Source organism: Branchiostoma lanceolatum, chromosome 12, assembly GCF_035083965.1.
Source record: "Branchiostoma lanceolatum isolate klBraLanc5 chromosome 12, klBraLanc5.hap2, whole genome shotgun sequence".
In the NCBI taxonomy this organism is placed as follows: Eukaryota; Metazoa; Chordata; class Leptocardii; order Amphioxiformes; family Branchiostomatidae; genus Branchiostoma; species Branchiostoma lanceolatum.
The window spans coordinates 14,410,647-14,431,920 of NC_089733.1; the positions used below are offsets into that span (position 1 = coordinate 14,410,647).

The following is a 21,274-nucleotide window of genomic DNA, read 5'->3' on the forward strand; positions in this document are numbered from 1 at the left end:
ACCGTAGTTTTGCCGCCACCGTAGGAGGGAGCTAACTACCCCTCGGGGGGGTTAATCTGTCTGGGTGGGCGGGCATCACTCCTAGCCCCGCAGAGAAACCGGAGAGCTCCCGACGGTATGGTTTCCAGGATAGGAACATGATGCTGCGTTGGTTACCTTCATCGGTCTGAGATATGTGTTAGAACCGTGTCATGCGGATATTGCTGTGGCAAGCAAGATAAGTGAATAATACGATTCAGCTGGTTTAAGATTTATGTGGAAGTGGAACAGATGATTGAGGTTGCTTTGATATTGGAATGTACACAAAGTTTCACTGTGAAGCACCACCTAGCGGTTGACACCAGCACAGCACGATAAACCCAACCCCATCCAGAAATACTCTCCAAGCAGAGGACGGGTTCCGGCAGGTTTTTACGTGTTTTAAGGCGTTTTTGTCGGGCTTTCTACTTTTTTTTGGTCTCTTGGGTTTATAGAGACAAAAATGAAAAAGTAGAGAAAGCCCGACAAAAACGCCTAAAAACATGTAAAAAACCTGTCGAAAGCCGTCCTCTGCTTGGAGAGTAATCCAGAAATACCATAACGGTGTAACTGCCGAGGTAGTACTGCAAAGGAACGAACCCTAAAGGTGTTATCTACACCTCCAGTCCATACTGGCACATGAGGCGTTACGTTGTCTTCTCATGTTATGACAACACTAAGGCTTCTGTGCGATTGTGGATTCAATTATTTTGTGAGAATCATTGATGCGTTTCTTGATAAGCGATTATCACACAGGGCTTTTGAAACTGCAATGCTTAATCAGACAACTTTGGTCAGCATAAGTCAATAAGCTATGTATGGACTGTGGTGATATTTGTCTCAAGAAGAGGAAAGTCAAATTTGGACCTCCTAGCGGCTGTCCTTGGTACCACAGAGGAATTTCCAGTTTCTTTATCTTCTGTTCTGTTCTGGTCATGCCGTGGTCTTGATTTTCGGTAGGTATATTTGACAGAGATGTGGTAAAAAACTATGCAAAGGCAGCTTGTTTTAGATGTACATTTGGATTTTATTATTTTGTTATTTGCAATGTGCATGATTACTGAAATGTTATAATAGCTTTCTCCTAAAGGAATATTTGTAGATGTTTAGCATCTCCAGTTTGGAAAATAATGTTTAGGAATTCAGCACCAATCCATGCAACATATTAAGTAATTATCAGTCATCAGGAGCAATTATCAGTCATCAATTGTTCTACATGAGAATTAAAGTTTTATGTTTCAAATATCACTTGTACTTATGAGAAAATACCTTGTATTCAGTATGTTGGACAGATGTATGTGTGTAGAAAGGTTTGATTGCAAGTGTTGCATTCGTTTTTTAGTTTTTAACATAGCAGAGGGCTTTGTAGACTTTGTTGTTGTTGGATAGAGCTGTTTCCCGTGTAAATGTAGAGTTATGATGGAGAAAAAGTACAGTATAGTACAAAAAGTAAAGTTTTCATCCTTTACAGCTACCAAGTGAAGAGCTATTGATAGCAATTAACAAAGTTCTCTGCACATAACCACGAGATAGTTACTTGCCAATGTTTCGACTGGTTCTACAGTACATGACAGGTGTCACGTTTGGGACCGCAACCCTCACACTGCAGTGCCACCTAGCAGTAAAAAGTGGCACTGCAGTGGAAAGTACACCAGTTTTGCCAGTCTAGGAAGGTTGCAGAAACGTTGCAGGCAAATATATTTTGGCTTTATCACCTTCGCCTAGAAGGTTATGTTTTCGTCAGCGTTCGTGTGTGTGTGTGTGCGTCAACATGATGACTCAAGAGTGCCTGGATGCATTGTCTTGATATTTGGTATGTGGGTAGATCTTCTTGAGACCTCAACATTAGATTTTGGGTCCCTAGCTGCTTCCAATAGTACTGCAGAAGAACTTGATTTTTAAGTGGAAGATAGCTCTTGGGAGGGAGAGTAAGTCCTGCGGGTTTGGGCTAGCCTGGAGTCCAGCCTTATTAGCTTACGTTCGCTAGGAGCGGAGCTTGGGTAGCGGACATAAGCTAATAAGGCTGGACTCCAGGCTAGGTTTGGGCCCCCTAGCCGCTTTTTTGGGAACTGCAGCAGCCAATTTTGTTTCAAACTTCGAAAGAGAAAAACTTAAGGTGTTGACGGATCATCATGGTTTTTGGTATGTAGATAACTTAGGGTATGATTGACATAATTATGTAAGTCAGAATCTAATTTGCATAATTAAAAACTAAATTACAAACCTGATGAGACTATTCACAGCTGCTGACAGCATTTCAGATGAAGGGTTGTGGAGTTATGGTTCATAACACAAGACAGGCAAAAATCCTACATGCTGTATACTCATTCAAAATAAGACGGCGGGTTTGACTGTTGTTACAGCTTTTATTGTCATTCCAAGACACCAGTATACACATCCTCGGCAGCCGCTTTCTCCAGCAGCAGAATACAGGGGAAGGTGGTACAAACTACCTACAAACAAGGGTTCATATAGCATCACTCTATAGTCTTTAGTTACAACTTCGGAAAAGCCTCTTCTTCAAACTTGTTTTCATGGCTCCATGTTGAGGAAAAGATAACTAACGTTGTTGTAGTTGAAAAAAATATATAAACAGGGAAAGTTGATGGTTTATACAATGATATAAGGGATGATATATATCATGTCTCACATATAGACAATCAGATCATGTTCGGTTTCTCAAACTCAATTTTGTAAGGAAACTGTCGGTCAAAACTAAAATGTTTCAGCTTCTACTTACTCTTGAACAACTTCTTCATAGATGCATGATCTATCTTCTAAAGAGTCCTGTGGCACAGGTGTCGGCTGCCCCCCCCCTCTCGGAACTTTGGTACAGTCCATATACCGCTTCTTGAGGTAACATGGTCTCGAAAAAAAGACTTCTACATTCAACAAATGGGATAAATTCGACAGGTAATTTTCGCTTGCCTAATCACTCAATAATCTGTAAAAATGAACATCCCTTATTAATCCATGATGTCAGTGACTTTCTTATTCATCTAAGCTCACAGTCGTTGTCTATCCTATGACTACTACAACTATTGTACAGTATATATCTTAACAACAGACTTTTTTTCCGTAGGAGGTACATCAAGTTCTAAAAACTTCTGTCTTCTGCTGCTGAAGAAAAAACACCTGCACAGAATCTCATACCAGCTGGAATGATAGATAAAATGCAAGCTTACTTTTTATAGCTTTGGCCTGTACAAGCAATAAGAGCAGTCTTTTTTTCCACAATGATAACAATAATGAGGAACACATTCGACTGTACAAAGCAAGAATCAAGTCCATGTAAAAGTTAATGTTGTAGACTTCTCATAGCGTTCCACTCTCTCCGTTTCACACTATCTTGTCCGGAAGGGGCCGTTTGCCTGGCAGAGACACTGTTACTACTGAAGATGCATCCCTTGAGCATTGTTACCTTCTTTAAGTGTAACAACCCTGCCAAGAATTGGTCCAATTCCTCTTAATCCTTAACATATTCATTCACCAACATAAAACAGATCAGTTTTACACATTAGAACAAAATGGCCGGTCCCACATGAAGATTCCATGAACAATCGAGTTGACTTCACTACACTGGCCATAATTTAATGGTCGCAAGCCGACAATGTTTACAAAACAACACTGCAGGATAAATATGCAGTTCTGAAACAAATACAAGGATACAGAATTGGCTAAAAGAAAGAAAATAGTGATTCTGAATCACTAAAATCAAAATCTTGGTCAGATCATTCCTTATTGATTCCAACATTACTTCTTGATCACAATGCATGATGGATAAAACAGATTGAATGATGGGTAATCCCAGGGCATCATGGGTAATCCAGTTCATGATGGGGAAATCACAGGACTAGCCCTCCCATGCCGCTGACCTCTTCTCTCAGCCTATAAAAACCAGAAATTACACCATATTGGAGACTTACAAATGATACCTCTCTCGTCTCATCAACAATTCTTTAACGACTACCATGCAGTCTACTTATACAATGACAGGATTACGGTACAATGGCAATAACGGACGTCTTCAACAGAACATCATCTTGTTAGAAGTGAATGGATGAAGGAATAATAAAAATAAAAATAAAAATAAAAAAAAGAATTCACAGCAACATTGCCAGCAGAGGTAGTTCTCTAGAGGGGTAGTAGCAGTCTCTGAATACCAACAAACAATAAAGGAGAAAGTTTCTATGTGAGAACACAATCGGTGTCTATCACTACAAAGGAGTAACACACGGCATACATATGTTCATGCACGGCACAGGCATCATAGTATTTACAGCCAAGTACACACCACTATAGTCCGACCTCACCACCCCTCCAGTCCAAAAACAAAGTTCATGCTTACTTCTACATATCAATGCCCACTTACAATACATTCCTAGAGATATACATTATTACAGGTAAAGTATACATTATTTTACTTTGTTACCAGTGGTAATAATTTATTGCTTCAAGTTGCAAGACCAGCATATCATCACTCATTGTGCTACTATCACTTTATATTATGTGCACTACAAATGCAAAAATTTCTTCTGATCATGATCACAAAAGGTTACCCTGCACATCTTAACATTTACAGCCAGTAGTTTTTATTCTTTAATCACAATATAGCCATAAACTTTTCTCAAGGAATGTGAAGTTTAAAAGTAGAAAACTAGCAACCTACGCAGTCGGCTACTAGCCCTAGAGTTATCGATACAAGTCTAGAAAATACATGCTGGCGTATGGCACATGCACTGTGGTGGTAGCACTGGTTACGTTTGGAGCGTAAACCGTTTTCCAGCTACCGACCCTTGTTATCCCTGCCCTCCATGTCTAGTACACCTTAAAGGTGCACAGTGTCATGCCCTACCGACAGTAACCGTGGACCGGCTTCTTTTTACAGTAGTGAAAATACTGGAGAACGTTTCTTTTGTTCTGAGAGTTACTCTTACTACAGCTACGTATACGTCTGACTGGGATAAACCTGTACAAGGTGACGACACAAAACATCTAAGTCTGGGTTCGTAAGAACAAGTATACATGACTACTTCTACTATTACTACAACTAGCCATAGCTCAAAAGCAAGACGATGGCACTTGAGACAGCACCACGTTCAACTTTGTACACGAGTTATCTGGGATAGTACTATTTAGGACTTCAGCTTTGTGCGATGAAGGTTTACAAGCGTATTGTTCGTGTTGCTAGGTACCCAGTACCTACGAGCGTTGTCCACGGTTACTGTCGGTAGTGCCCGATGACCAGACGACTCCCATACACTACTACGCCCCTCTAGTACGGTGCAAACTTATTGCGATCGGATTTCTTCGCCCCCGAGGTCCCCGTCCCCGTTGCGTTTTTCACTTTTGCTGTGTAGGACGATCTACTGGTCGCATCTAGTAAGCCCGCCTGAGCGAGTCCGAGGAGCGGGACTGGTTTCAACGACATCAGACTGCTGAGGGGGACAGCCAGGGGGGTGGGCGTGCCACCCTGCGCCACCCCCAGGGAAGTGGGGTTCAACGTAGAGGAGGGAGCGGTGGTGGGCGTGGTCAGGTCGGGGGTCAAGCGTTTGGCCAGCTCTAAGCTGTAAGAGACATGGGGGAGGGCAGGATGGTGGAGACGGAGGGACGGGGTTAGAGGCATGGGGTTAGAGGATGGACAAGGATGGGGTGTGACAGGGGGAAGAATTGTAATTGTCGTCATGGCAACAAGGGATGCTAACAGTCGTCATGGCAATGGGATGCTTTCATTCACAATGATGGGATTAAAAAGTAGCCATATGATGAGGAGGTTATTCTTGTGATGTCTACTTGGAGCAGGATGTAAGAACGATATCAGAACGGTGTCATACTCAACAAAGCAGGATAAATCAGTAAAGCGTCTAGCCTAGAAGGTTAGCCATAAACGTCTTCAATATCAACTCATCACTACAACATAAAGGGAATATATTATAGACAGGAAGAGGGAAAATCTAAAAAGACTTGAAGGTTAAGTTGTGAGAAAAGGGCTTATTGATAAGACATAAAATTAGAGGAAGATAGGGACAGGGTGAGTGCAGTATTTGTGAGTAAAAGTCAGCTTACCTTGTCACACACAGGAGTGTGATAATATTACTTCAGATTACTCAATGTACTCAACGGGTACTAGGATTTATAGGTGTAAATAGTATACAGAAAGAAACGTCCTAGAGGAGTTGCAAGAAAAAATAAGGGGGCGAAAGGGAAAGGTCTTTTGTTCACCATAGACTTTACCTACCTTTGGTTCTGCATTCAGAGATGTCATACCATTTGGATGGTTGTTAGACAACAAGGCTCTCTAAGGCCTAGTTTTAGTTAAACAGAATTGGAACTTTGGCTGCCTACCCTAACTGAATATGGTGGCAGGAAACTATTTCCAGGTGTCGTACATGTGTTTCACTTTAGATTCCAACTGAGTGGTGTACAGGAACCCAAAATACTGCTTTTGAAATGTCTCCGAGTACAAGTGATGGCCACAAAATCAGCTACCACCCATCCAAATGATGATCTCTTTGGTAAGAAGACCGTTTTTGAACATAACAGCAAATTTGTAACAAAAACAAACTGGGAAAGATAAACCTAACATGGAGGAGCATCAGCAATGTATCATGGGAAACAACAGGCTAGCATGATGGGAAGGGATCATGGCATGCTGGGAAGGCCCACCTGGTGTTGATGAGAAACTGTGCCATGCTGATGGCCTCGGGCGTGCCCGTGATCGTCACCTGCCGGTCCGTCGAGCCCTCCTGCATTCCCGCGATCTTTATGGTCGCTCCCGAACATTGCCTGCATTGTACAAGTTCATGTTAGGATCAACACAATTGCAATTCAATCTCAATTTTATTGTGAAATTAAACCGGCAGACATACTGTACAATAGATATACATGTACACATGAATTGTGTTGATTTTTACAAAAAAAATGTACACACATACATGTAACTAGTACTTAATTAGTTTTACTCGTATACTGTTGACGGTAATATTCTGTAGTTCTACATGTAAGTGTAGGATAGAATAGCCTTGTAGTAAGGTTGTGTGAAACTTGCTGCGATACATTGTACCATGTAAGATTGTCATGCCATAAAATTCATTTTCCATTCAGAGGCGCTGGTATGGTCTAAAAAGAGTTGTCCACATGGTTACTTCTTTGATTGACAAATCCTATACAAAAAGCTTAACAAATCTATGTCTAGTATTGAGAAATTCCTTTTTATCATGCGTTTTTGACCATGCAATACTAAACAAGTCTCAACTTATATTTCCAATATCACAAAGACACAAGAAGAAGCCGAACCTATGAATTAGTGTAGTTTTATAACCATTGTATTAGATTAGTAATAGAAACCCAGTGTGTCATTATATGAACATCGCCATGTATTCTGTACCTATACGCCTGTACTTAGCCCGTGATAGGGCATGAATGTACAATAAAGGTTATCATTATTATCATTGATACCATTCTGTCGCTACCTCCAGTCCTGCCTTATTCAAGTTATTGCCTTACCTTATTTCATTGATCTTGCAACCACCTTTTCCAATGATGCACCCAATAAGCTGTAGAGATAAAAACAGAAATCAATATAAGCCCTTAAGTTAGCAGGGACTTAATTTTATGGTGGCATGGGAAAAGGGGTGTTCACAGCGCTTTACGTTTGCTGTTAAAATACCCAATGCAAAACAGAATATATGTTTGCAGTGTGATGGGTTTGTGGTAAATAAAACATAACAAGACTACATCAATGACAGTTAGACATCCAGGAAAACAACACAAAAGCCACCCAAGCAGCTGGATAGACTATGTAAATGGTCAGACATTTCAGATACTAGTAGCATTCACTATCTCTTGTTTGGAACTGAAGGAAGACAGTGGATGCTATTTGAAACATCTGACCATTTAAAAAATCTATCCAGTTGCTTGAATAACTTATGTATTATGCACAACAGGACTAATTCATGATTAACAATATGTCAATGAAGGTTAGACATCCAGGTAGTAAGATAAACAAGGCAGCCGTTACTCAAGCAACTGGATTTTCAAAGTTTATCCATTTGCTTGAGTAACTGTTACACCTTGTGTACAGGGCTGTCTCCAGGACCCGTCCTTCTGTCCCTGGACGGAAATTTGCTTGTTGGGACGGAAAAAATGCAACCCCTTCCGTCCCCAAAATATTAATTTCATGAGATAAAATTGATGAAAATGTATTTTTTCAAGCTTGGCATGACAAATTCAACAATGAAAATGAAAAAATCAGCTTCCAAGCAATTAGTGGGACGGAACAAAATTTAAAGCTGGAGACAGCCCTGCTTGTGTATGATTGACAGTTTGTAAAGCAGGCCCACCTCATTAGGTATGGTCAGCTCATGTGTCTGACTGGAGTGGTTTCCTGGCTGAGACGCAGTCTGAACTCCGAACTGTGTTGCAAGGGCTGTTGGGAAGAGAAACTGACAGGTCAGGGGTCATCCTCCACAGTGCTGACGCTACCACACACACACAAGTTCAATCAATGTTCTTGCACATGAGATAAACTAACGTACACGAAACAGATGGTCACATTAACACACCAGGAAACAAGTACGGAGGAAAAATCCTATTCAAAACGTTGCATAAAGGCGATACCTGTCCTTGGTACTTAAAACAGTATTGCTCATTGTAGCAGATCTTGTAAAAAGAAGACTTAAAGTAAGGTTTATCCCTCACTGCAATGGGGTCTCTTCAAATGCTTAGCTAAACAAACTGAATATACTTCCACTTACTAGTACATTTCTACAGCAAAATAACATGTTTAGTTTTTTTCATACCAAGGAGGTGTTCATACCAAGGGTCCTACAATTAGTATTCTAATGTATTCAACAGACACTAACAACATGATACAAGGCTCCATATATCTGAATTTTAAAAAGCAAGCCATGAATGAAGAATGGACATGCTACTGAGCCAGGTACTGAAAGGCAAGGTCTGTTACCCTTGTTAAGGGAAATCCTATGTCTGGTGTTTCAAGACAGATTAACCAAGCAAATGTTAATTTACTGCAAGCTCAGGCAGCACTGATGTTCATGATTACCACAGAACCAACTGAAGGTGACATTGGGACAAGTCAAATGACACTCACTGATGGCACACACCAACACGTTAGTAATAGAAACGTCGTTAAGTCCAAAAACATAACGAGAATGGAACCGACACTAATGTAATGTACATCCATATGAATGAAGTAATGGGGGGAGGAAAATGGGATTGGTTACAATTTCAAATGGTGTTCCTAGCACGGCATCGGTAACCTGTTATACGTGCATGTTTGTTAACTCAGCATGCAATTGTCTAGGATAAGTGCAACACTATCACCACGGCATGCCCACACTACCTCATGCAGACACTCATCCACTTCCCTACCACCAAAGTGTTCTCCCTGTAGAAGGAATACAGCATGCTGGGTACGGTGGGAGTGACATGAACAGGGTAGTGTAGAAAAAAGTAGTGCTATCCAAGTACAGAATGTCCCAGTGAGGCATGCTGGGAGTGCAGAGCTAGGTGTGGGGTAAACAGAGAGCATGCTGGGAGGTACATACCAGCAGGGAGGGTCGTTCCAGGGGTGATGTAGGGGGTTTGCTGCAGGGCCAACTGATGGAGCTTGGTGAGCTGGAACACACAAACGCACAAACGTGGGGGGTCAGCACTGCAGCCCGGGACATGCTCAGGGGGGTGGCTGCGTGACCTTTAACCCTAACATCCACCATAGTGTGCCAAAGTAACAGCCAATCAGAGATGAGGACTCACCTTCAACAGTCAGACAGGAAGGCGACTAGAGAAGCAGACTCTACATCTCTTACAGCAAATCATGTCAATTCTTTTTTGCACTTTCTCTTCATTCACTCATATTACCTCACTTCATATAAGTAAACCACCCTTCCTTCTGTATTAGAATAGTAAAGGAGCTACGTGTATCTGATTTCAGAACAGAATGTTTTTCAATTTTAGATTTAAGTCTCCAATGTTTCGTCTGCTCCTCTTGGTAAGCCTGGATGAGTTCATATTTCGAGCATATTTTGGGTTATTTTGTTTCTTTCCTTTTCTTGAAGGCGGAACACCAGGTCAAAGGTCGCGGCTGAGGGAGAAGCACAGATATGGAAAGGACAAGAATCTACAAGAAGTGACCTTGAGTCTACCTACCTCGAACTGCTACCGTACACTTTTCAAAAAAGATCCACAACAGTAGTGTAAAAAGAAGGTCGTAAGAAAAAAACTAGCATGCAATGTTCTACGTTCTACCACCGTAATGGGCAGACACCACTGAATCGTTAAAAAAACTGCATGCTTGATCGGACGAGAGTACAAAAATGACATGAGAAGAGTGGGTGACTTACATCATTGTTAGGGATGGCGTATTGACCCTGTATTGTGTAGGCCTGGAATAAATGTAAAGACCGATTGAGATTCACCACGAGGGTTTGGAGGTGAGGGTGAATTTTGGAGATTCGGGAAAGGCAAGTTTGGGTGCATGAGGGAATGAGTGAAGGTTGGGAGAGGTTGTAAACAAGGGTTATCAGGTTATGGTGTTCTTTTTAATTGGTTGGTTGGTTGGTTGGTTGGTTGGTTTCTGGGCAAAATGGGGGCAACTGAAGTGGGGAGGGGATTGGGAAAAATATCAATTTTATTACATTTCAATCAGAAAAATCACACTTTTTCATTGAATTTCAAAAGTTACTTTTTACATTCAAAAACTCTACAGGGAAGGGGATTTGTAAATCTCATTATAAAGTTTCCACTTTTTTTATAGTACAAAAAAGTCATCCCATAGTTTTATCAAGTGTTATGTGAGTTTTATTGTTTGGGAGGATGACCTGGTAACAGACTAAACCTCTCCTACTTCTACTGGTTGCTCGATGCTTGGTTTTTCACAGACCAAACTGACATGCCCTCATGCACAAAGTGACAGGAAAGGGTTCGTACATTTACCTGACCCCCTGCGAAGACCACAGGGCCAGAGGTGCTGGTTCCACTCGCGGGTCTGGGCTTGTAAGGGATCGTGGCACCTTTGGGGGGAGACTGGAAAGCACACAGACAGAAAAATTACAAGAGTCTGATGCAATAGGCTAAACATCGTTATGACAATATAATAATGAATGAATGAATGAAGACCTTTATTGCACATTTCTGCCACACTTGGCTAAGTACAGGTCACAACAAAACAAAAAACAAGTACAGTTAACGGATATAAAAATAATATGACTATCATCAGATAAATTCTACATCTCCTCGCTTTTCGGTTATAGTAGATATAAAAGAACAGACGTGTTTTTCAATGGGAGGTTTGTCTAGTCGCATTAGGAATACAGTGCTAAACTTTCTTCCAACACTAAGGTATTCACGCATCAAATTTTTGACGACCACTGTCGCCTTCTTCAGGATCAATAATGACCAATCACTGCAGAACATAAACTCGCGAGAGTTACGGACACGTGACTTTACTGACACATGTCATTACGGATACGTGACATCAGCAATTGGTCAAACGTGCCAGGAAGTTATGACAAGCTCTATGTGGGTACCTAAAGCTACCACTCTGCGGCGGCTATCATATAAAAATATATTCCTAAGACACCCTACTTTTCAAAAATCATAAGGAAAATTTGCCACCACATTTGGCCCATGGACTAACCCCTAACGATTTTAGATTTACTGTGTGGATGTAGCCAAAAGTCATTCAGAATGTTCCACCTGCGTGCAATCACTTCCTGGCTCTCAAGCATAACACCATTCAACTCTGAACCATACTTCCAATACTCCAAGTATCCTATTATTCCACTTCTACCTTACATCCTGTAACTCTGCAATATTCACATATACGATGTATGTAATTGCAAATACACGTCAAGACAAACAAACAAACACACAAACTGACTACAATATCTCCGTTTTCAAGAAGGTAAATACCAAATCATACCATTGGATGATGTATTGAATATCACGTCTGTTACTGCTTGTCGATTTGATTTCATCTTGAGCATTCAATTTCAACTTTAGAATACTACCATCATTGAAGAAAAACATACTGGTACAGCCAACATGCTTTCTCATGATCTACAGCATCATAGCACATCATTACCTTCGTTACCTTCGCCGAGAAGGTTATGCAGAGGGTAGCGTTTGTCTGTTTGTCTGTTTGTCTGTTTGTCTGTTTGTAGTGGACCATCATAACTCAAGAACGCCTGGATGGATTGTCTTGGTATTTGGTATGTTGGTAGGTTTTGATGAGACCTAAAAACGATTAGATTTTGGGCCCCCTAGCGGCTTCTTACGGTACTGCAGCGGAACTTCCTGTTTTGATATCTCGTGTTCTGGACATGCTATGGAACTGATTTTTGAGTGGTAGATAGCTCGTTGGACAGAGAGTAAGTGGTGTGGGTTTGGGCCCCCTAGCGGCTTTTTTGGAACTGCAGGAGCAGGTTTTGCGTCTGACTTTGAAAGGGAATAACTCAAGAAGGGCTTGATGGATGGTAATGATTTTTGGTAGGTAGATAGCTTGAGTGATGATGTACATGATTAGACACCTCTTATGCAAATCAGTATCTAATTTGCATACTTAATGAGGAAAGTTTATACATCCGCCAAATTCCATGATAGGACTCTGAAACATGTGACATATGTAATTGAGGAAGGGAGGAATATTAATTGATATGAACTATGCAAATGAAGACCTCATTTGCATAATTAATTAGGAAATGCTATAACAAGATGGGCTTGATGGATGGTCATTATTTTTGGTATGTAGATAGCTTGTGTGATGCTTAGTGTGATTGGACAATTATTATGCAAATCAGATTCTAATTTGCATAATTAATGAGGCAACTTTAAAAATCCGCTTTGTTCCATGATATCACTATTCAAATTGTAACTGAGGAAGAGAGGAATGTTTATAGATAGAAAATATGATAATGTGGGCTAATTTGCATACTTAATGAGTAACTTCTCTAATTCCACACTGGCAAATGACGGCAATTTCATACAGTCAATACTTTTTTTTGGCATCGGGACGTTATGTGAATGTAAACATCGTTGAATCAAATTATGTTAATAAGGGCCTCATTTGCATAATTAATGAACAATATTAGCATTACCTTCTTTGTTGATCTCATAATTTGTTAAGCTCATACTTTGGACATGTTATATTTTAAGACAATCAACTGATATGATTTATAATTGACGAGAAACACTCCTAATACATCAGTCATAAAGGTTAAAATCATTTGGCGAAGGTATGAGGTCGTGGAACTCTAGTTAAGACTGAGATCACACAAGGTTGATACACTTTTTTTTCCTTTTCACTTGTAGAGTGGCCAAGCTCAGACTGAGGCAAATCACACAGCTTTTTCGAAAGCTAAAAGTGCAATGTGACCTTGCTACGGTTCCCTCTTTCAGCCAAGCACACTGGGTCACCCCTACTCTTCTCGATAAGTGTGTTCGGTTCCAAAACTTGTATAAATTTCAACAGAAATTTTCACACACAAAAAAGCTGTACCTTCTCCTCACTAGAATATAAAGCACCTATCATCTGGTATGTGAGATAACACCCTTGAAAGTTGTTTGAACAAATGACTTGATCTCCCGTGGGCTTTCATCCAGGCAGACCCACTGTCTAGCCTGCTGACAACACTTCGCAATTATCGGCAAATTTCCTCCGAGTGTGTCAAATGTACAAACCATGAAATACTGTCTGAGGGTGCCAAGATCTTATGCAAGTTATTATACAAGTCTGGCATCTATGTTAATGCAAGAAGTTTAAAGTTATCATTCTGATTCTCTGAATGACAGTTTTTTAAAACACTTTTCCACAGACATCCTGTCTGTGAAAGAGTTTGTATGACATTTGCTTCTATCTGTGTTAACAGTCCATTGGGAAATGTTTTTTTTTTATTCAACATTTAAATTTTAAAGTTATCATTCTGATTCTCTAAATGACAGTTTTTTTAAACACCTTCCACAGACAGTATGTCTGTGAAAGACTTTGTGTAACATTTGCTTCTATCTGTGTTAACAGTCTGTTGGGAAATGTATTTTTTTCATCACTTAGCTCAGAGACAAATCTAACACAGCAATTTCCCGTTGACCTCAAACTTGTATTGATTCATTATCAAATCAATAACACAGACAATAACTCTAACTGTGTGGCATCGTTTGATAAAGTTTATTACGTGTGGTGATAGCGCTGGAAGGTATATTGACATCTACATGATACATGTATACAGTATATGGCATTTGCTATACTATCTATCGAGATAAACTGGTGGCGCCACAAACTGATATTCTAGGGGTTTACGAATGCTCTGTGGACTAGATTTCTAAACTCTCACGTAAATCATCAATGTAAAATAATATTTCATAGCCCCTTTTCCGACACACGCCAAATCCTGTCGTATCTGTTTTCACTAAACTCGTGGCCCCATTTTCTTCGTGCGGAAGCAATGACACAATGCGGTCACACCAGCCTGGCTGCGGAGCTGAAATTACATTCCGCACGCAATATCGAATAACCCATTCCACTGTAACTGTGAAAATAGTGGTGAGAAGTAATGATTTGGGCCATATTGCCAGACGAGGGAGCTATAAAAATGGCTGATGTGTGCATTCTACAGGTCAGACTACGTTAAGGAGGACGCATCATTCTCCAGATTTCCCTGTCAGACTCTGGCCTTCCGGGGATTAATCGCACGACCCCTCCGCACCCGTATATGTCATTTATTTTACCCCTGTCCAAATCAATAAGAACGCCTGATTGGTACAAACATTTTACTGTCGGAGATTTTTTACGCGGGCGAACCCCAGGTGAACCTGTTTCATCGACTTAAGTTCTTCCTGGATGGATCAAACTTGTGGGCACGTATCAACTTTGATGACAATTTTATGGTTCAATAAATATGTAGGCCGTTGGGGACGTTATATATTATGACTATGACAGTCTATTGTCTTTTCTGCCTATAAAAGATGAGCCTTCACAAATGAGATCAGGAATAAAAGAGGTAAGAAATCCCAAAGGGGGGTTTTAAGGGCCTCATCTTTCTTAAATGGTGACAACAAATGCATGTCTTTACACATGTATCAAAATTAGGGACAGATGAAAGTAGATTTTTGACAGCTAGACTTCACCTAAGGGAATTACTAACTGATGGTGCACACTTGTCCAAACATATTTCTCAAGCTCAAATGGAGATCAAATACTGTACAGTATCACAATAGTCTTACATCACACGTAATCAGTTTGAACAGAGGCTTTTGTGATCTCTTATAAAGGGAGCAAATGTTTTAAGGTTCTTTTGTTGAATATGATGTATTATGTAGCATTTATTCAACAAAAATCAAACCAAAAATCAGAGAAGCTACAATGACACAAATGGACTAGAAGTGTCAGGTTCATTATCATCATTTCAGGTTATGGTAGGAGATTCAATTCTAGGGGTCGATGGCTAGTCATATGGACCTCTCTTCCATACATCTTCCCTACTCCATGATCACAATTGATTTGTTGTGATGGACTCTGATTTGTAGAAGTCTAACATGGCTCCAGACTGCCTTGTGAGGCTTGAGTAGGGATCCACCCTCATATTGTTTCAGTAAAATCATTATCTTATAGTGACATTAATTAAGTCTGAGGTCTGTGTTTGGGGAAAGCTTCAGGTGTCTCTGCAAGTAAAGGAATCATTGCCAACACAATTATTGAGAAGAGTAGGGGGTGACTTGGAGTGCATGGCTATAAAGTGAGCAGCAACTAAGCTGCATTGCACTACCTCTTTCTTTCTCTCTCATTAGTCTAGTCTATTTGTTGGGGCACCATAGAAGATCTGGCAACCAGTTTTCTACACCCTTCTCGGTTTTCTGTTCTTCTTAATGTTTCACTTAGTGTCATGCCTGTCCATTCTCTTTTATTATGCTCCCATCTTTTCCGTTGTCTACCCCTCTTGCTTCCTCCTTAGACAGTTCCTTGCATTGCAGTTTTGGCTTGTCTTGTTGATCGTGACCGTACGACTTCAGTTTTATTTTATTTTCTGTGGTTAGGAGTGTGGTTAGGTACACTATCAGCTATAAAAAAAAAAGAAACCTTACGCTTCAAGTTCGAATGGAGAGAGACCAGGAATACTTGGCTGTAATAGTACGTACCTCTAGCATGACACAACATATGTGGTAGACACACTGTGAGATGGCATCAGGAGTGCCTGAGACAGTCACTGCTCTCTCTGTGGAGTTAGGCAGCATGTCCCCAGCTACCTGGATAGATGCCCCTGTCACCTGTAACAAAACAAGTTCACTTGTGTCCTTTACTAGACTTTGAAGCATTACAATTAATATGGTAAGTCAATAGCACTATAAAAAATGTAATTCACATTGCAAACTTGATTGACTTTTAAAAGAATTCTTTTTAAAATACACATTGTATTGGCGCTTGAATTTTATACAAAAATAAATTTCATAAAACAAATTTAATCATTGATTAATTGATGAAAAAATGATTGTATAAATTTTGATAAATCAAACTCGGGAAAGTCATATTCCTCTTAGATGCGATCAGAGGAGCGAACTGGAGCAAGAATAGGATGGACTCCAGGCTACTCTCAACCCAGCACCAACCTCGGTTGGGAAATGGTGGTGGGAAAGTCCTCAGTGTGTGACAGGGGCTTGAAGCGTAAGACACGACAAGAAAAATCTGGATCATCATTTTAAAAATCTGGATCACCAACCTCTCGGATCTCTTTAATCTTGGAACCCCCTTTCCCGATCAGCGATCCACACTGACTTGCGGGGACGATCAGTCGCAATGTGACTGGCGGTACAGGAACAGAACTGTTCACATGGGCTGCCTTCATATCCTGTGGTCAACGGGAATTGGGAAAATATAAGCAATAAAAAAACTACAGTCAAACCTCTAAAAGCGACCACCCTCTACATAAGGACCATCTGGTCAATTTGACCACTTTTTGGTGGCCAAATTTTTCCCATTGACACAAGCATTAAGAATCCTGTCTATAGTAGCTACCTGCTCACATATAGACAAGATTTTATTGGTCCTGGGTGGTCTTCTTGGGCAGTTTTGATGGTACAGGTAAAGACCTGCTGTCCAATTTGTAATAAAGTTGTACCACAAAACCAATAGAAATAAAAGGGGACACTATATTTTGTAAAAACCTATATTTTCTATAGCCAATCTATTCTACTTTTACGGAGCTGCCCTTGCACATGAACTTGTAGTTTAGCACGTCTACCCTTCAAACCACAGTAAAGCCCACAAGGTCACTCAAGGTTAAATGGCTGTTCGAAGCATAAGTCATTAATTATTTATCCACGTACAAAGGAGCCAGCTAGACATGACAATCAACTTCTTTCACTGTCAACTCTTGATGTTTCTTGAATAGGACAGTTTTCTTATCACAGATGTCAATATCATTCCAACAAAATGCAAGGAATCGAGCTTGAGATTTGTACAAATTGTGGTTGCAAGACCCCCAAAAGGTCTAACTTTCAAATTCAAATGGTTACCCCCCTCCCCCTAGACCTATACATATTGGCTTTCAGCATACAAATGGTAGATGAGCAGATCTATGGCTAGAATGAAAGAATGACATGATGGCATTGGTAAATGCACCACAAAACCACTAAACACAATGACTGTCACAAGTATTATGTTGATGGCAAGACCATTTAGGGATAGGTCATGCAAACAATGACCATACCTGAAGAGATTCTAGGGAATACAAATTTACTAACATATTTTACAGGTTTTCAGTGAATTATAATTTTTGAAGGTTGAATCTTATTGAAAATTAAGTTCAATATGGAAAAGGTTAAACTTAAAGTTCTTCAAATAAATAAATTGGACTCAACAGAATCTTTGACTGAATCTTTGACTTTGTTCTTCAGCTGTCTGACCATCATAAAAAATTGTGGTGAGTCCAACTTTTGGTCTAACCTTTTCCATAATATCAACTCAGGTGAACGTTCGTGCAAATAGAATTCAAGTCTATTTAAACTGGGAGTACAAATTGTGAATAAAAGCATACCTCTTCAAACTTCTTGCCTATCATATTGAAGGCCTTGAGGATATTTTCTGTGGATCCTGTGATGGTGACGATGCGCTCGGGTGACGAGCCGTCGGAGATATTGATGCGGGCGCCGCTCTGCAGAGAAGACACAAAACGCACAACATGGAATGATAGAAGAAAAGAGAGGGGCGAGAGAGAAGACAGCTCTGGGGGCATTGCGTGGGTGGGTGGGAGAGGACGTGCAATCAATTCAATAAAGCAATGACCTTTCCTAACAATCAAATTTCTTTTCCTTTCATCGACATAGCAAACCCACACTTTTCTGCTATTTCTGTCCCCGCACGAGATTGGCTCATTACTAAAACATCCTGGTCACTATGACAACCTTTTATATAACCCGTACTTAATTCCATATGCCACTCCGTACAACTTTTAAGTGTCATGGCAACGGGCTATCTGATCGGATACAGGCCATTAAGTAAATAGTAGGAGAGGGGAGCTCTTGGCTGTTTGCAGGGGGAAAATTGCTCTCATCCATAATGGCCAACCACTTTATCAGTGTCAATAAGCAAGTTCCAAAGTGTTCATCTGGGTACATGCCAGTCATACATTTTGTCTCTTCTTAGGAACCCAATTAACTGAAGAGGCCATTTTTCCAATTCGCTAAAGAGAGGCTGTTCCCAAGGGGGCTTTTTTTAGCATGGGGAGATACGGTAAATCGTGAAATATTCGTGTTGACTTTAACCTAAGTTTGCGGGCTTCGTATGCAGTTTTTACAATTCATCACATTGTGAATGTATACTCTGTCTTCCATTGCATTACTACGTCTGTTAGGATATTCCAAATTCATAGAATTTGCAAAGCTATTGAATAACATGAAACAAACCAGCAATGCCCACCCCGACCAATCGAATCACGTGAATCGCATTGAAACTCAGATTCGTATCAGTCATTTCCCGACAAATCGCTTTCTAACTTGCGTTAACGACTACATCTGACCAAACAAACTCGCCAGTGAGATGGTGGAAGGTGTCAGCTTCCAAAAGACGTTTTCAGATTGACAATTTTGGCACTTTGGAAGTAATTGAATCCGCCCGCGATTTAACGTTTAGAGAAAAATAGTAGAAACTAGAAGTTGAATCGCGGGCGGATTCAATCACTTCCAAAGTGCCAAAATTGTCAATCTGAAAATGTCTTTTGGAAGCTGACACCTTCCACCATCTCACTGGCGAGTTTGTTTGGTCAGATGTAGTCGTTAACGCAAGTTAGAAAGCGATTTGTCGGGAAATGGCTGATACGAATCTGAGTTTCAATGTGATTCACGTGATTCGATTGGTCGGGGTGAATGCCATGTGTACAGGCTATAACATCATGCCTAGGTAACCAGATTAACTACACAGAGACTGTAAACCTACCTCCTCACGGAACCTTTTTATAGTATCTCCTTTTTTCCCAATGATGCTGCCAACATCCTGAAACACACAGAGGTAAACAGGATTAATATGAGGTTAAAAGATTCAAACATGTCTGACTTTTAAAGATGACAACTTAACACATGAGCCCTCTGGAAATGGCAGAAGCTTGTGCCTCGCGGTTGCTAGGCAACTAATGGTGTGAGATGGCGTTTTTCATTCCTTTGCCTTTTCTGTAATCTCACGCGGCGTGATGCGATTTCGCGGTGGCATTTCATCTGTATTATGGCAACATACATGTAGCAAATCAAATAACTGCATCTGGTAGTAGAACAGCTTCTGCATGTACATGGAAGATTGGTATGTTAAATGATATTTCACAGCTCTACTAGGATCGTGCATCTTGGCTGCTTCTTGCAAAGATAACTCTGGTTGTGAAAGTGTTTATTCATTTATCAATTTATTGGTTTTGCTAAAAAATCTTATTATGTTTTATCATGTAAGTACCTGTAATTGAGTGCGGTCGTCAACAATGCCTGTAATCAATGATGCAATTCAGGCAATATTGATTTTAGTCATGTACCTGCTACCGGTATGTCATTGAAAAAAATCTGCATCTACATTTGGCTAGAGGCAAACCACAGTGAATTTTTGGGGGATGAAAATTGACAAACAAAAAAATTGAAGCGTCATGGAAAAAATGACACATTGTCAAAAGATTGGTAGGAAAAATTGTCAACATGAAAACTTTTTTAATTTGAAAAAAATAAAAGAATTTACACCGGAGTTTCCATACCCAGATTTTTTGCCTAGCCCTACATTTCCTTTTGTCATCTGTCAAACCCTCGATCACCTGCTGGTGTGGTCTGACCTAATCTTGATATTTCACATGTTAGACATGACAGTTTGGGGCCATTACTTTTGTCCTTAATTGGCAACAAGTTTGTCATTAGCTTCATTTAAATGATGGAATGACAGATGCTGGGCAAAACACATCTTTTAGGCCTCTTTATAAACTACAGAATACTACATTGCACTATCAGATCACAGACATTGTATCCCAGTAGTCTCTACAATACATAGTACAATATATGTTCAAGTATAAGACATGTAAGATAAGTACCTGTGTAATGGGCTTAATTTGATCAAGTCTGTGCCACTGTTTCCTATTTGATAGAACTAAATAACCCATAAAACATGTTGTTGATAAGACCGTTCCATCTGTTTTCTATCTTTTTGCTCAAACTGACTCAACTGGAGACTCAGCACATTTTGAGGGACAAACTTTCACATACATTGGGGATAATTGTTAACATATGACAGTAACCTACTTTATGCCTTTCTTTAAATCTTGGAACTTTCACTGTGGTTTTATCCTCACGGTTTTCATGATGCCCTCTCCACTGCTGGTTCGTGATACCAAGAAAATGTCTCTCTTGTTTGACTAATATAGTACAGAAGTGTTTCAACCACGAATTCAAAACACTGGCAAAACTTCTTTTTCATTCTACTACAACTAATAAAACTACTGCTAAAGTACATGCATCTACAGTACCTACATGTATACTAATGAAGAAAAATTGGTATTGCAGTTGATATAAGTTGTCTAGTAAGACTCTAACATTGGTAAACTTTCACTACACATCAGCAACTGATTTGGCTTCATACCTCTGACAATGCTTGACATTTATTTCAGATACGTAAGAACACATTCTTGGACAGTGCTGTCAAATTGCTTTTAAGCTAATTTGACAGTTATGATGATGAATGCTTGAGCCTTTTGACTCCCAACCAGTGAAGTGTCAGGCAGACATG

The 21,274-nt window shown here is 40.2% G+C and overlaps 1 protein-coding gene across 9 annotated transcripts in view; it reads right to left on the bottom strand.

Moving 5' to 3' along the window:
- Nucleotides 1–2,364: 2,364 nt before the first annotated feature.
- Nucleotides 2,365–21,274, bottom strand: part of LOC136446545 (poly(rC)-binding protein 3-like) — a 78,519-nt gene continuing 59,609 nt past the window's right edge. For 4 of the 9 annotated variants that reach the window (XM_066444954.1, XM_066444956.1, XM_066444957.1 and 1 more), the window contains exons 3-13: nucleotides 19,463–19,519; nucleotides 18,066–18,182; nucleotides 16,749–16,877; nucleotides 16,171–16,299; nucleotides 10,969–11,064; nucleotides 10,383–10,424; nucleotides 9,588–9,657; nucleotides 8,361–8,446; nucleotides 7,525–7,574; nucleotides 6,685–6,804; nucleotides 2,365–5,585 (exon numbers count right to left, since the gene is read on the bottom strand). In XM_066444954.1, the coding sequence (XP_066301051.1) occupies nucleotides 5,294–5,585; nucleotides 6,685–6,804; nucleotides 7,525–7,574; nucleotides 8,361–8,446; nucleotides 9,588–9,657; nucleotides 10,383–10,424; nucleotides 10,969–11,064; nucleotides 16,171–16,299; nucleotides 16,749–16,877; nucleotides 18,066–18,182; nucleotides 19,463–19,519 (1,188 nt within the window). In that variant the 3' untranslated portion in view covers nucleotides 2,365–5,293. The remainder of the gene's footprint in view (nucleotides 5,586–6,684; nucleotides 6,805–7,524; nucleotides 7,575–8,360; nucleotides 8,447–9,587; nucleotides 9,658–10,382; nucleotides 10,425–10,968; nucleotides 11,065–16,170; nucleotides 16,300–16,748; nucleotides 16,878–18,065; nucleotides 18,183–19,462; nucleotides 19,520–21,274) is intronic. The other 5 variants (XM_066444958.1, XM_066444961.1, XM_066444960.1 and 2 more) reach the window with 5 other exon arrangements.